Source organism: Phycodurus eques, chromosome 13 (assembly GCF_024500275.1).
Source record: "Phycodurus eques isolate BA_2022a chromosome 13, UOR_Pequ_1.1, whole genome shotgun sequence".
Lineage (NCBI taxonomy): Eukaryota > Metazoa > Chordata > Actinopteri > Syngnathiformes > Syngnathidae > Phycodurus > Phycodurus eques.
In genome coordinates, this window is record NC_084537.1 from 604378 (window position 1) to 621260 (window position 16883).

The 16883-nt window shown below is 42.4% G+C and overlaps 1 protein-coding gene across 5 annotated transcripts in view; it reads right to left on the reverse strand.

Annotated features, from left to right (window-relative positions):
* LOC133411473 (disks large-associated protein 1-like) overlaps window positions 1-16883 on the reverse strand; it is a 64314-nt gene that overhangs the window by 32995 nt on the left and 14436 nt on the right. For all 5 annotated transcript variants that reach the window (XR_009769672.1, XM_061693904.1, XM_061693903.1 and 2 more), the window contains exon 2: window positions 8156-9645. Coding sequence is in view for 4 of the 5 variants with exons in the window: in XM_061693904.1 (XP_061549888.1) it covers window positions 8156-9529 (1374 nt within the window). In the remaining variant the exon portion in view is untranslated. The remainder of the gene's footprint in view (window positions 1-8155; window positions 9646-16883) is intronic.

Consider the following 16883-nt stretch of genomic DNA (forward strand, 5'->3'; position numbering starts at 1 on the left):
TGAAAGCAGTAGCTTTAGAAATAACAAGTAAAAATGCTGATATGTGTTACAGCATATGAGGAGCCAATGATGTCTTGTACATGACAGCCTGTAGCTTTTGTCGACTGAGTGACTACCCGGCGATTATTTCAACGTTGTGACATTTTATTGCATTTCAATTTAGTACGTCAATGTGATGTTTAGCACCCCTGTGTGTCATGAGTACGTCCTGTTCCGCTAAAAATAAAATGATTTCGGTAACAATAGCAATGCCAGCATTTTTGGGAACAACATCCAATTGACGCGTACTGCATTGTCTTGTTAAACCCTAAATAATGAGTACGAGTCAGTGTTTTTGAGATGCTGGGACAGAAAGAGAGAAACGGACTTCGAACAAAAGGCTAAGAAAGACAGGGAAAGTAAATCATCAATAACAATAAAAAGGAGAGTTATGTCATATTTCGAAATGAGTATTGGAATAGCAACGCCGTGCTGTCAAAACTGTCTAATTGGTTGACTTAACTTACCGCGTATAAATTCTTTCAGACAGATCAGAAACCAATTATAGCGCCTGCCTTTATCGGACCGTGTCTCACGACGAGCTCGACTTCTCTCTCTTTGCCATGAGGGGTCCTCATGGCGCATCACCCTTTTCCGTGGGAGCCCCGCATCTCCTGCATCCTCCTCGAACACCAGCTGCTCTCATGTCCTCCCTCACGACATCTCTCAATTGTCTGGCAGCTCCATCCTCATCATGCTTCTACCAATATACTCACTATCGCCTGAATATTCATCTCCGCCACCTCCACTCTGCCTCCTGTCATCTCGTCAGTGCCGCTGTGTCTAAGCCGTACGTCATGGCTGGCCTCACAGCTGTCTTATAAACCTTTGACTATTCTATCACATAAAACACCTGACACTCTCCTCCACCCGTTCCGACCATCTTGTATGTCTCTTTTTCCTCTTTCCGTTGTGCTGGACTGTTGACCCGAAGGGTTCTATTCTATTCTATTCTATTCTATTCTGTCTTTGCGGACTGCGCAAATGCGGCAGAGCACAAAAACCTGCGTATCTTGATTTCCGTGCAACCATAAGGCTCGTTGGCTGTTTTTTGCCAATTTGCCAGGAGCATCCTTTGCCATGCCGGCCGGCGCATTGACAATTTAAGGCAGAATGTCGGTCTAAACTTATGCCTTCTGAGATCACGTCTGACCTTTGGCGCAGCTAGTCTAATGTAATTTTGGTGAATTTGATTGGGGCACAAGAAAAAAGAACAAAACGTGATTTCCGCAGCCGTGCGGTCGATGTCAGATGTATTTCGTTCCTGGATATGTGAACGGCGTGCATCGAATCCTCTCAATCATTGTAGAAATACATTTATTAAATGCGTTATTATTAGTAGTAGTAGTATATTCTACTATGGGGGGTGGGAGAAGGGCACAAACTATCGCGGGTGGGGATAGATGCATGACATCTGTGGACATATTTAAGTCACCCATGGTTATCACCAGTATTTAATCATGTTGCCTGTTGCAACAGCAGCCGAGAGCAGTGACAATGCTCCAGTCACGCACAGATCGCTCTTCCACACAGAGATGTCTCCATGCGAGACTCATTGCAGGACATTTGAAGGTCCCATACGTTACCAAACCAACTTTTGCTGGAATGTGGGATCGTACTGTATTTTAGCCCTACGGTGCCTCGGTAAACATGTGAAATATTAATTAAATCGTCCATGCATTCCTGAGTTCACGATGTTTTTCGGCTGAGAGGTCTGAAATCAGCTCATTCGAACTTCTTGAGCTTATCTATGTCACTCGCGAAGATCTCCGCCTACCTCTTCGCTCCAGCGCTGTCAACGTAACAAACACGTGTGCTCTCACAAGTGGGTCTTCTACACGGAGGCAACCAATCAGAGGAAAGGGGTCAGTCTTAGCCAAATATGGACAAAGCAGATACAAAACTGGGTCAAACAGAAGTAGCCGTCAGAGAGACCTTCTCTTGACACTCGTATGCCAAAACCAAGGTGGTTTTTTTTCAATGAAATGTACACTTTTCGAGGGTCCCTCTATGAAGGTCTAAATAGCTCAAATATGGGCCCTTCAAAGGAGAGCCGCTGCTTTGATTGGTGGCACCTGAAGTCAGCTGTGCAAATTCCCACAACAGCGAAGAGTGAAATACGCTGACTGCGCACGTCTGCCAAATAACAAAAAAACCCGGTCTAACCCAGCTCCGCACGGAGATATGTCACACGCCATGTCTGATTTAAGATGGTGCCTTAGTATTTAAAGTCCTCTGTTATCCTTGTAGCCTCACTTTTCCCATTCATGTAAATAAATCCTCTTACTTTTAGCTCTCCTTCATTCATCCACCTGGTCTGTGCTCTCAATGTCATTTTCGAACATCATGGTCCACGGGGATTCCAGTCTAACCTCATCTGTCAGCCTATCCCTCACCACTGCAAACAGGAAGGGGCTCTGGGCTGATTCCTGATGCAGTTCCAGCTCCACCTTAAACACCTACAGCACTCTTCAGCACTGTTCTGCTGCCCTCCTACGTCCTTTACTATTCTAACATACTTCTCTGCCACTCCAGACTTCCTCATGCAGTACCACAGTTCCTCTCTGGGTACCATGTCATACGATTTCTCTCGATCGACAAAAAAACAAGGCGGCTCCTTCTGACCTTCTCGGTACTGCTTCCTCAACACCCTCAAGGCCAATAATCCATCTGTGCTACTTTTCCCTAGAAGACCCATACTGCTGCTCACAAATACTCACTTCTGCCCTGAGTGGACCCTCCACTTCTCTTTCCCATAACTTCATTGTATGACTGATGAAATGCATTCCTCTACAACACTGCATATCGCCCTTGTTCTTACAAATGGGCACCAGCACACTTCTACTCCATTGCTCGGCATCTTCTCACACTCTTAAATTCGATTAACAACCTGGTCAAAAACTCCACTTCCACCTCTCCTAGATGCTTCCATACCTCCACAGGTAAGTCATCATGACCAACTGCCCGTCCATTTTCCATCCTCTTTAGTGACTGTCTAACATTCCCTTTACAAATCATTGCTACTGTCTGGATCCCTTCTACACTTCCTCATTTATCAACTCCTTGAAGTATTCTTTCCATCCGTCCGACATACTACGAGCACCAATCAGTCTAAACATTTCCATCTCTATCATTAATCACCCTAACCTGCTGGATATCCTTCCCACCTCTCTTTTCTTTGCCCAGCCAGCGTGTATAGATCCTTCTCGCCCTCGTTACCATCCGAACTGGCATACAAGTCATGAAACGCCTCCTTGGCCCTTGCCACCTATACCTTTGCCATGTGTCGCATATCCCCGCGTTCTCGTCTCCTCGAATTCATGTATAAAATAGTAAATTACCCTTTATTCCGGTTACAACATATCTATAAGAAATGATATACATAAGCAATTCACATTGTGCATTGTACCTACACTCCAAGACAAGCTCAATCTCAACAACAAACACAGAAACAAAGAGCAATTGCTGGGGAGGAGTATTCATTTTCAACAGCACTGCAGTCATAATATAGTACAGTGCATCCTTGCATTTGACTTGTCAGTATTTTGTATTGTAGTTACATTTGTTTAAGGTGAATTAATGTAGTTGCCATCTAGTAAACAATACATTTATGCAAGCCTGCTACCTTTATGATAGCATTTGATCTCATAATCCAATGGATGCCTTGACAGAATTCAATTGTGCCGTTGATAACACAGTCTTAGATATTCTTCCCTCTTTAATTAAATGGTGTCTGTTCATGAACGGACCTAAATGTAGCAAAAAGTTATTTTGAAAATGGCATGGCCTTGGATGGCCCTTTTCCAGAGTTTCCGCCAAAACCTTCGATAGGTACAGCAACAAACATAACATCTCCCCAACAGCAGCTCAACAAAAGACATCACAGCTCAAGCACAAACGGACAAGAACAGATGCAAGACAATAGCAATAAGAAAAAGAAAGATGACTGATTGAAAGGCAGGACGGAACTGAGAGTAAATTAAAAAATTATGTTTACAAAGAAGAAAGGGTGTTGTTATTCATGAGTTCATGTTAGTGCTTAGCATTCAGAGAGTAAGGCTGCTACTGACTGCACTTACTTCTTCATTCAACTAAAATGGTGTAAAGAGGAGGAGGAGGAGGAGGAAAAGGAACAAAGAGGCTCTCCAAACCAAGAAGAACTAAAGGAGGTGCAGGTGGGTGTTAGGGGGTGAGGTGCATAAAACACCTGAATGTGAGTGAATGAGAGTCACGGAGAAGAGGGAGAAGGTTGCAGTGGGGAATCTACGGGGTTGCAATGTTCCCTCGGAAGCTGTAGGCACAACTGCTATCCAAATACAAGATATGAACAGTCATTATGTCAGCTCCGCTTGCGTCTTTTCTTCATTGATTTTTTGTTCGGAGCAGGGAATATGTAATTGAAATAAACAAAATAATCTGTGACACCTTTTATTATGCAGGAACTGGTCAAATACCATTGTTTGTTATTTTAGTGTCAATACATGGCTTAAATCAGCATTTATCTAGCAAATCAATGGCTTTTGTAGCGCAAATATATAGGTCTACTGATGCAATTGACAAGTGATATCTTTGAAAACTATTTGCGAGTTCCTGCTTTCACCATTTATGCAGGTATTGTAGTTATAATGCCAGAACCTTCTCCCTTAAAGATGTTGCTGAAGCATAAGGTGTCTACAGACATCAAATATTCTGCTTTATTTTAACTACATATTTCACCTGGTGTAAATTAGTAGCTTTGCCTGTAATTGATTGTTGTTGTCAATATACATCACAAACCTGTTTAAGCTGCTTAGTTAGTCTGCGGCGAGCATTTCATAAAACACATTTCTCCGGAAACAAAGAACATAACTGGTTTCTTTTCTCAGCCCGGGAGAGTGAATTGCTTTTTCTAGTCCTGCTGTCTCGTCATCTTGGCTGTAAAATAGTCGTAACTTATACTTAACTTCAGAGTAGTATTAAGCTATTTTTTTTTTTTTATTATTATTTATTAGTTAAATGTATCTTTCGTTCATTGGTTCATTTGATTTCTTTATTGGCTATTTGAGAGGAAGCTTTTGTACTTTAAAATGCTTGTGGAAGGTTGGAGTTAGACACTGATGCCCATTGATTGGGCAACAGAGAAATTTGACTGGGACCGGAACGTGTAACCGCCTCCTCACATTAGCAGGTTCTATTCCTGTGTGATTATTATTGGTTTCTATCAATAATATAGTGCAGTCGTTGGTGGAACTAAATGTTCCCCACTTAAAATTCCCCACCGTCATATACTGTATGATGACGCACGTGTCTAAACAGCGTCATAAAGTTATAGTTGCATGTGTGTGAGGCGCTTATGAGGTGCGCTGTCTAATTCAGTTTAGCACTTACTGTTCGAGAACAAAGACACAAAATGTAGGCTGAGACAGAGAGGGTACTTAGGTTTGTGTTTGTTGACAGATTATGTCGATACACAGCAATCCACTGTGCCACATTTTTCTTGTTGAGTTACGTGGCAAATGACACGATGTCTTGAGGCTATTGTGTCAGTTCTTATGGAGCTGTCAGCATCCTGGCAACACACGCAAAGCGGGAACGCTAATGAAATCAGAACGTAAAGTATCAAACCGTGCCCTTGCGAATTCAACCAAACCTTTCCATTTTCTGCAGGGAAAGAAGATGTGTGTATTTGAGGCGAAGACATTTTTTTTTGTTTAAGAGGACAGCATGGAACCGCTTGATGCAATGCTAAAATATGACTGGATCCTCTTGCTAATAGATATTTAATTCCAAACGCAAGTAGGAACACGGCAAATACTGCCATGAAACGACTATATGAACTGTTCAAAACTGCCGCATATCTTAAATCTAAGTGTCATTAAAGATGCATAAATGTCAACAATTACAACTTGCCAGGCTGACTTTCGGTATCCCAGAATCTCCAAAAGTAGAATGGGTGGCAGAGCATTCAGATGTCAGCGTGAGGAATCATCTTCCAGTTTCCTAATGAATTCCTTCATAATGCTACGATAGGGCGAAACCTATTTTGGTAGTTTTGGTAGCTGCGCTGATAGTGGAACTATGACCTTACAAATGGTTACACTGTAGGGCTGGGCAATTATATGATCGCGATTCCAGATCGCGATACATTTCCCATCAATCATGGAGCATTGCTAATAACTAGCTGATCTGCAAGGTACCGTCAAAAACGACATAACGAGCCTGTTCATTCATTTGAAGAAGTACCACCCGAGTGATTATGTGGAAAGCGTAAAAATGCGAGCGGCCTCAGGACAGCCTGCCACTCACAGCGCAGCACATGTAGCATGAGCATTTAGCCACGGCGAGTGGTGAGGCCACCAGTCCAAAGCAACAATCAATCATGTCATCGTGGTTTGAAAAACGGCAAAACTAGATCATCTCTATGGTTATTAAAGACAACACGCATTTTGTTATTATAGTTTTCCGTATTTGTTTTATTGTATTTGCCTTATTTGCTTTGTATGTTAATATCATGTTGGGGTGACTATTTTAAATGTTGACGATGGGGAGTGTTGTCAACAAAAGGCGATAATAAGATGTTGAACTACTCTTTAGCTTTAGTTTCTATTCAAGATGCTTTATAACTGACCATTTTAAAAAAGTTTAAAAACAATACACACAATTTGAAAAAAAAAAAATCTGTTGCGTTCGATTTTTATGCTGATTCAAACTAAAATTGGCATGCTGATTCCAAAATTGCAGTCAGTTTTTTTCTAGCACGGCTTACCCTCCAGATAAGCAAAATTCCACTGATTAGCTGTCGTAAGACTTGCCAGCCGATTACGATTGGACTCTTCTACGGCTACGTGGCAACTTGTTTGTGCAGCCACAATTGAGACAGTGCGGTGACAGGAGTGTGCAGCTCCCGATAGGTCAGTACTATCAATATCTGCAAACAGAAAGCTAGCAGAGTCGGAATTAAGAGGTTTTGTGCCGTCATATTTGTAAAACATAATAGTGTTAAATTAACATTGCATGCCCGTTTCTTTCATATTTCATTGTATGTCAATATTTGAAAAGCTTTATAAAACAAGCACACATCTGTTAAGTATATCTGTTTTTCATACCTTTTAAGATCTATACTTCAAAAACTTGACGTGATAAAGAAAAACTGAGATCAGTTTTGGGTTCCGCACCCAAAAATGTGTTAAAAAGAGCTGTCAGACCTAACTCAACAAACATTTCTGTTTCCCAGTGTAATCGAGGTGGGACAATATAAACAAAGGTAATGATGATCATTTCTTTTGCCAGATCACCCAGCCCTAGGTTACAGTGATAATTGTTACTACTACAGCAGATATTGTTAACTGCACTGTGTTACGTAATAAGGATTCTCAGCACTCCAATCCTCCTTATGTCCCTCTCTCCCTCAACCAGTCACCAAACTGTCGGTCTGGCTGTTTGTGGTCACTGTTCGACTAGTTTCTTTTTTGATGTATTGGGTTACTTTATTCTATTAGGACCATGGTTTTAAACCAATGACATATTAAGAGCGACACGACATAGCAGTTGTTGTAATGTAGCATGACAGAAATGATAATAAACTGTCAGGTATTCCTCATCTCGCTATTGCTTTTTTTTTTTTTAAATTATTTGTCCTGTTCACCTGCATGGTCATGCAGAATGGTGGCTCTGTATGCCTTTTATGATGGAAGTCTTTTTTTCTTCTTCTTCTTCTTCTGTGTTATCACTATCCCAGTAGTTGATGCTTCTCAAACAGAAGTTGGTTCATGGCTAAAATGACCAAGTATCATTTTTACAGTATTATCACTGTCATATTTTGTATATAGGCATATTCTTGTGGCTGAACTATCTGGCCAGTTGTATGTCTGCAGAATTATAATTTAAGAAATTAGATTGAAAGTCAGGAGCTACATTAGAGCCCCTTGGTATCATTTGAATTGCTTCAGTTAGATGTTCTATTAGTTTGCCCTCTCTATGTGAAGTGTTATTTTGGACAATACACTGGACTAGATACCACCGGCTTAGAGGAAACATTGTCAACGATGAAGAGTAAGTCGAGGTGTGAAGACGGTCAACAGAAGGGAGAGGGGTGAGTCGACTGGCTGTGGATTGGAATCGAGGTGGAATTTATTACCTGTAGGAAATGGCAAGTGCGCTCCTGCTGCTGACTGCCCTTAGATTTGACTAGAGCTCTATCTAGGTTTAGGTTACCGGATCCTGCGCTGGCTCGGAGCTGGTTGTGGCTGCTGTTGTTGGTGTAGACCTCTCGGGCCCTGCTCACCGTTAAGCTCGACGACCATGCCCCTTTCTTCACAAGGGGCACGTCCACAAGACCCAGAGACAGCAAGGGACCACCTCCTCCACCGATACTGCCACCGATGTTATTGCTGCTACCACTAACTGGCACACAAGAGGATGGCGCTGCATACTTGACATCGTTGTTGCTCCGGGAGGCTCTGAGTGCGGAATGGTGGCGCGAGTGGCCATGATGTGCATGGGTGTGTGCGTGCTCACTGATTGTGCCATAAGGGTCCATCATAAAGTATTTTTGTGACTGGGGGAACTTGTCAGGGTTGTTGCCAGGGTACCGACCCACTGTCATTGCTATAGGTGAAGGGGAAATGGACGGTGAAGGTGAGGGTGGTGGTTGGTGGTGGTGAGGGTGGTAGAGACACAGCTCCCGTTCCAGGTTATCATCTGAGCTCCAATATCCAGAGCCCGGTGCGGATGCTGAGCCGTGGAGCTGGTGGTGATGATGGTGGTGGCCTCGATGTTTGGGCTCCGCCGATCGGCAGCGCTCACGACTCTTGCTGCGTTTCCTCTGGCGCGCTCCCATCGGTGGCGCATCACCCTCTGGACTTGCCCTTGAACCACCACCACCACCTCCTCCACCACCAACACCACCATTAACACTCCCGTTATTAGCCCCCTTGACAGACTGTGTGTGGTGTGGGCCCTCCAGTGAATGTGACTTGGTGAACAGTTTCTGGACTGAGTGGACCAGGTGGCGAATCCTCCCTGGGCTGTCATTGTTGGTGTTGGACCCGATGCCCCCACTCTGGGCCAACACTCCTCGTTTGTATTGCAGTGTATGGTAACCATCTCTGGAAAACGATGGCTGATGCTCAAATGGGTCTGCAAAGTTTGCTGGTACCCGGGTGGGCGTTTTACCTCCATAGCCTCCACCACCTCCTGCTCCTCCTCCTCCTACATACGGTACCATGGCCATACACTCATCCTTTACCTCAGGATGGTGAGATGAGGAGGTGGAATGGCATCGTCGAGGAAAGGTTCCGTATGGGACAACGCTGTTACTGTCAGATGGGTACGAGGTGCGCTGAGCATTGTAGTAGGACAGCTCAGTTGGGTGTGGCACAGCAATGGGAAGTGGCATGTCGATCTGACTAATCAAGTATGGCTTGCGGTCAACATGCTGACCGAGTGGATCATATATTGGCTCATAGGACATCACATGATGGTGACTCCGGCTACTCGAGAGGCCTTTCATGATGTGGGCGAGAAGGGTGGAAACAAAGCAGGAACGATATGGATGAGCGATGCCAGGCAGGCCCGTGTTCACAGAAAGGCTTTGGATGACTTTCCCTGAGAGGAGAGCTTCAGACTCTGAAAGAGAAGAAAAGAACGGAGGTAAGACATGTTGCAAGGCAGCGAGTGCATCAATGACCAACAGTTTGACCACAATTTGATCCTTTAAAAATAGTCGCGCTAACAATGACCAAGGAGATTTGCCGAGGTGAGGTATTTATTTAACCTTTATGCATCCAGGTAAGTCCACTGAGAACAAATTTTCATTTGCAATGTCGACCTGGCTGCAGACAGCGGAGTAAAACAAGGTAGAATAAAAGCAAATACAAATACAAATTCTACAACGTGATGTACATACACTGTACACAAAACATACAAAATATATACACACACAAAACAGAAACACACATAATAATAAGAATAAACAGACTAATAAATCACCAGAGAAAATACTAATACTCTTCAATCAAAATACACCATGGCTCCCTTCACCCAAACCTTAACTGTTAAAGATGAGATATGTTAATATTATTTAACGTTAATTGAGTATGATCTTTTTTTTCTTTTTGTACTTTGTTCAAAAAGTTTAAGGTCTCTATCTTTGTGAACTCCGGAAATCCGGCGTGGTGGGAACTGTGTGCCAGGGGCGTGGTTAAACCACTGTTCGTAATTTTGTAGACCAGCGCAGGCCGGTGGATCCAAAAGTGGGCGGGCTGCAACACTGTGGGAGTTTTTACAGTTGACTTCATTCTCGGCCAATCAAAGCAGCGCCTCTCATTCCCTTTAAATCTGGCGCTAAATCTTTTCCGTTACATGTAGTCACTGATCGCAAAAAGGGCCCCAACTTTGGGAACAGAGGGGTTCTGATTTGGCCAGCTTAACTCTTTGTTCATTGTTCCTTAATTGTTCAATTGATTGTTGTATTCTCAACTGTTGTTATTATTCTGTTGATAAAAAGAGACCAAAACACTCAACCCATTGATGTCTGTGTCACTAGTAATGTTCTTGAATCCTGCTCTAAAAAAAAAAAAAAAAACTATAATCTTCTGTTCTTCTTCCAGCAATCCCTACCTGTGCTCTGTTACCATAATTCGTAACAAGGGCTACAGAGGGCCTTTCTAGTTTGACATACAGTAGATGGAATCCTTCGCTCCCCTCTCCAACCATCGCTCCTCTCTGTCTAGGATTTTGACAAGAGCTAGACTCCAACTCTGTATCTTTAGAAACCCATGAAAGTGCATTGCCCTTTTTGGACTTTAAAGTGTGGGCAGAGAAGACAGAAGCCTCAATATTGAGGTCTACAGAAAACCTACCGACAGATCAGTCCAAACTCTTTGACTTCCATCACCTACCAAGCTATGGGCTGTCAAAACCTTCAACGACAGATCAGAGAAGATCCCAACGACAGACTACGAAAGACGGAAAGAGCAGATACACTCCAGGGAACTGACAACTACCTGTGGCATCGCTAACATTTAACAATATGGTTAAAGCCTGGTGCACACACGATTTTTAACATTGTAACCTATCTTTTAATATATGAGAGATCGCATAAAAATACAAACACTTGCCATGGTTTCCGATAAATATTGCAGGATGTTGTGTTACACTTAATGAAATCTCCAGTAAGGGCTCGATTTTCCTGACTAGCGCAAATCCGGTGCGGTGAGTGGCGTAACTTTGCGAAGGGGTTACACTAGATCGTCATAACCGAGCAGACGCCACAGCCGGCGTATTTGACAAAACTGCGATGGTGGGCGTAAACACAGCTGACTTTATGCGCCGCAAATCAAAGCTGCCCAAATCATTCATTCCCTCTCGTATTCATGGGGCGAGCTGTGTGTGAATGGGCGTGACTGGAGCTTTGTCACTTGGCCTGTGTGGCAAATGACAAAATGATCAAATAGAGGATGAGCTGGTGATAACCATGGGCAACTTAAATATGTCCGCAAACCACATGAATCTATCCCCTCGCATACACGCTCGTTCATGTATGCCAGCCCATCCTTATAGCTGCGTGCTCTGCCGGCCAGTGGGGTGATTTAAAAAATAAGAATGGGCTAGTAATGATCTTAATAATGATAATGCGTTCAATGAACCGCTTTCCACAATGATTCAGGGGATTAATGTACGCTGTTCACATATTTATGAATGAAATATGTCTGATCCACGATGATGATGACTGATTAGCACATCTGCCTCACAGTTCTGGGGAACCTGGTTAAAAAAAATGGTCCCGTGCTATTTTTTTTTTTTTTACATCAAAAAAGCTCAGTCCGGTACTGGTATTGGTACTTGGTGCAACACCAACGATGATTCCATGATGAAGTAGACAATATATAGATACAGTGCTGTTTATAAAATCCTTATTCGCTCAACAAGCAGCATTTTTGTCGCTGTCACAATCAGATCCTGTGATATTGCTTAGATTATACCGCACAAATAGTTTAATAACGATGGCAAACAAACATGAAAGGCGTAGTAATGTTTTTTTTTTTAAGAACTGTTGGTGAAAAACTTGCTAGAATAAAGTGGCTTTCATTTTTTTTTAAAAGCTGCAGTAATTTAACAAGAGTGACAGCGCAGTTGTCCTGACAATTGTTGTCATTGTGTCAGTCTTTTGTAACTTTGGAGAAAATGAATCTCAAGAAGAACAACAGGATTTAAACAGTAGCTGAACATCCCCCAACCTATCTTTTACCATCAGCCTTCCATTAAGAGCCACGTGTACCAGACTGCTGGGTTGATGCTGTGTGGAGGCGTGAGGACGAATGAAAATAGGGCTGGGATCAAGTTATTTTAGGCTAAATGAAAGCTGCTGAACAAAAATCCTTTGCGTCACCCTGTAGTTGGATACCAACACTGGAGATGGACTGGGGCCAGAGACATTTACATTCATAACAGGGGATCATCACACAAAAAGTAAACTAGACTAAGAAGTTATACAAATCATTTATTTTAGCTTTGATATCATGCAGCCTATATACTGTGCATATATTATATGTGTGCGTGCATGCATGTGTGAATACATTGTTGGCCAGTAGCCGCTCGCTAAACTACATTTCTCAGGAGCGCAGTAGCAGTCACTGTCTTTAATATCAAATAGCTTTTCAGTAGCAAAGATGTTTTTTGCAATATTGCAGTAGCGTTCACAGACACGACATTTCCCCAGGAATAAATGCATCTCTTATGTTTGGTGTCACCTATTACATTGCTATCCTCCGGCTTAAGCCAGCTTTAGACAGTGCTCACAAATTGTGCTGAGTGGTATGGAATATGGAAAGCACACAAGAGGATAGAAATGGGAGAGGGGGCAGAGCAAAGCAAAGCAAATTTATTCATATAGCGCATTTCATACGCAAGGTAACTCAATGTGCTTTACGTGATTAAAAGCATTTAAAAACAAAGGGAGGGGGAGTACAATTAAAACAACATAGAGTGCAAGAAATATCATGTAAAAGTGGAAATGCTCTAAAAAGGGAAAAAAAGAAGAGTTTTTAACATGGAAATGTTGGCAATTTATTCCATTTGTGTGCAGCATAATAGCTAAATGCCGCTTCATTACCAGATAACTATTAACCCTTTATTGCTCAGTGACTGTTTTTTTTTTTTGTCAATGTCTTTCTGTCTCCAACGTGTTCTCTGTCAATTGACTGTCTGTTGTCGTACTAGAGCAGCTCCAACTACCGGGGACAAATTCCTTGTGTTTTTTGGACATACTTGGCAATGTTTGCGTTGAACTCTGTGCTCCACTATTTGACCTGAGTCTGTCGATCTCAGAGGCCTACTGGGTTTATATTCATTAGCATTTATTTCATGTATTCAGGACCTAAACCGTTTAGTGATTTATAAACCAGTAGCAGAACTTTAAAATCTATTCTAAAGCTGCCTGGAAGCCTGTGTACTTTAGAATTGGAGTAATATGCTCTGACCTCTTTGTTCTGGTCAGAACCTGAGCTGCGGCATTCTGAATGAGTTGCAGCTGTTTAATGCTCTTTTAGGGGAGTCCAGTCAGAAGACCATTACAATAGTCAAGTCTACTTGAGATAAAAGCATGGATGAGCTTCCCCTGGTCTGCTGGAGACATGTAAGCCTTCAGTCTGGATATGTTCTTCAGATGGTAGAAGGCAGTTTTAGTAATTGATTTGATATGACTGTTGAAAGTCAGGTCGGAATCTATCAGAACGCCAAGGTTTCGGACTTGGTCTTTGGTTTTTAAAGAGAGTGACTCCAGGTATTTACTAACAGCAATCCTATTTTCTTTATGGCCAAAAACAATTATCTCAGTTTTGTTGTGGTTTAATTGAAGAAATTCATTGCATTTATCTCCTGTTAGGTGTTCTGGAGCTATCTGATTCGGGGGGGTTGTAAGCTTGTCAACCACAGCAAACACAAGAGTCAAAAGGCCGAGTAGCTGTCCGTGCCTACACAAAAACCACAAAAAGAATGTATGTACAAGAAGAGACATCACAGCTAGTATTGATCCAAGACTTTTGCCAAGTTCGGTTGCCATCTACAATGTGCCCAAAATGACCAATGTGATTTAGCCAGGGCCTTCGGCTTTCCCAAGCGGTCACTAGAGCGTAAAAGGCAGCTCAAAAATATCAACCAGAGGAGGAACTTTGCTCACTTTTCCTGGGTCATGGTTGTAGGAGAGGTTGAACTGGAGGGAAAAAAAATGGACCTTTATACATTAGAGAGTGCCAAAGTGCCTCAGCGGTCCCCTCGACACACGTAAACAAGAATGCCACTGCTCACCCTGTCCCCTCTAATTGCGGGTCAATACCGAGTACGCCTTTCGTGACTATGATTACTAAAGGCTACTTGGTGAGAAGATTCACATGGTTGTGTAATCCCACATTTGATCAGCGCACAGGCACTCCGGAGACCCAACATTTTGTATACAAGCAATTAAAAGGTCAGTTTCCCATAAGATATCCCCTTTAAAGAATTGTCCTCAACTCATTGATGTTGGCAGCACAAATAACAAAAACCGATTGACCGATTAAGACTAAGAGATGTCTCCAAATATCTTCGTTGCTCGCTTGTCTGTTAAGATGTATCCAGTTCTAGACAGTTTCTTTGTCACACAGGCAGCGTAGTGTCTTTGTGTCATGCATCATCCACTTGACCTTAATTTGTAATATAAGAATGAAGTCAGTAGAAAACTTTCTTTCTCTCTCTCTCTCTCTCTCTCTCTCTCTCTCTGTGTAAATATTAGGGGTGCAATGATTCCCATATCTAGTATAGTCTATTGAAATTACCGACATTTGTGTCAACTCAGAAGTGAAGTTTTTTAATTAAATGTATCTGGTGCAGCTACACCTGCCTCATTTTTTTTTGTTTTTTTTGTTTTTTGCTGTGCATATTTACAAGGTAAAACCATATAAAACAAAAAGAGTAGCTTGTAAAAAAATAATAAAATAAATGAATCTGTGCCCTGCGACTCCTGGCGACCAGTCCAGGGTGTAGTCCATCTTTCATCTGAAGTCAATTGGGATAGGCTCCAGCTCCCCGTGACCCAACAGGATTAGTGGTATAGAAAACGGATGGATGGATAAATGCATCTGCCAAATCACTCATTTTCTGTGATGCATTCTTAGCAGTAGAGTGTATATTCAAAATAAATAGCCCCCTAAATATATTTGAAACCTAAGCATTCATACAGTATTTGGAAACATTCTAACAACACAGTATCAACCAAATACAGTACTCTATTTGGGGGTCACTGATGGTTTATTTTCTATTCTTGGCAGAACACACCAAATTCCTGACGTGGAAATCATTTTAAAACCACTGTTCTATGAAGGAGTCACGGTGGTAGACTGGTTAGCCCATCTGCCTCACAATTCGGAGGACCGGGGTTCAAATCCCACCCTCGCCTGTGTGGCGTTCGCATGTTCCCCCCGTGCCTGGACAGTGGCTCTTAATAGAGAGCAGCTACTCTCTTAATATGATGCATTTGTCTGACAAAAATGTTCTGAATACGCATTTCTTGGAACGAACCTATGTTCTCTTTGAATTACACACATATTATTGAACGGTACCATTATTTTCTTGAAATGTCCAGTGGTTTCATTCCTTTTAAAAGGCATTGGACAATTCCACACTTTTTATCAACAGAAGGTCTCTCCTTTTCGCCCCATTGTGCATGTAAAAAGTAATATTCCTTCAATTAAGCTCACATGGAAAACAGTGATAAAATCTGTCTGGAATAAATACAGGAGAAACAACATGCAAAAACTTCCCCGGACAAACTAAAACGTAAATGCTTATTTGACTAAACTCCTACATGCATAATAATTTGGAACAAAGTGTATCAGAAGAAGAAGAAGAATCACCTTTTATTGCCATGTAATTCAGTAGTTGTGAACCCAATGGAGGGATGGAGGTTTATTTCAATCCATCCATTTTCAATACCACTTATCCTCTTCAGGGCCACGCGTTGCTGGAGCCTATCCCAGTTGACTTCAGGCGACAGGTGGAATACACCCTCGACTGGTCACCACTCAGTCGCAGGGCACATGTACAGACAGACAAACATTCACGTTCACATTCACACCGTCACCGTGTTGTGCGAACTGAACCCACGCTGCCTGTACCAAAGTCAGGCATATGTACCACGACACGCGAAGTGGTTTACAGATCATTTGAAGAAACTACTACTAATATTAATAATCAAAAGGCTACCTGGCTGATACATTTCGCAGGCTCTGGAAAAAAAAAAAAAAAAAAAAATCTAAAAATATAGTAGGCTCGTTGATGGAATAATTGACTTGAAATACCTGGGACATGTTCTGGTCAAAATTCCCACAGGGGTCAAGAACTTAAGCACACTTAAGCACACTTTTCATCCTCTTTTTATAAATCTTTTGAGAACAGTTGGCTTTGGGGGACCGGTCCTGTCTCATGCAAATGAGTCACTGCTCAATCTCCATTATGCGATGTGCCAATGCGAGTACCGTGAGTACTGGGTAATATTTGTCGACCCACCCATTTGTCGACCCCCCCCCCCCCCCCAAGAGCTGATGACCTTTGCATTCCTTCCTCCTGACCCTCAACCAGCCGGTCTGACACAGGAAACCTGGTTTATATCAACTGAGCCATAAACTGGTCAAGAGTCCTCCTCCGGCCATTCTCAATGGCTTCTCCAACAAAGACCTTTTTCTGTGGACTGACCTCATGACCAAGAATTTGGAAAACCCCCTTTTCAAATGTGACAGTTTGGGACAATTGACGACAATTTATTAGTTAGACAGGCCACAATGGAATTATTTCTCACCGATCTTCGCAGGAACTCACATGAAGTACAAAAG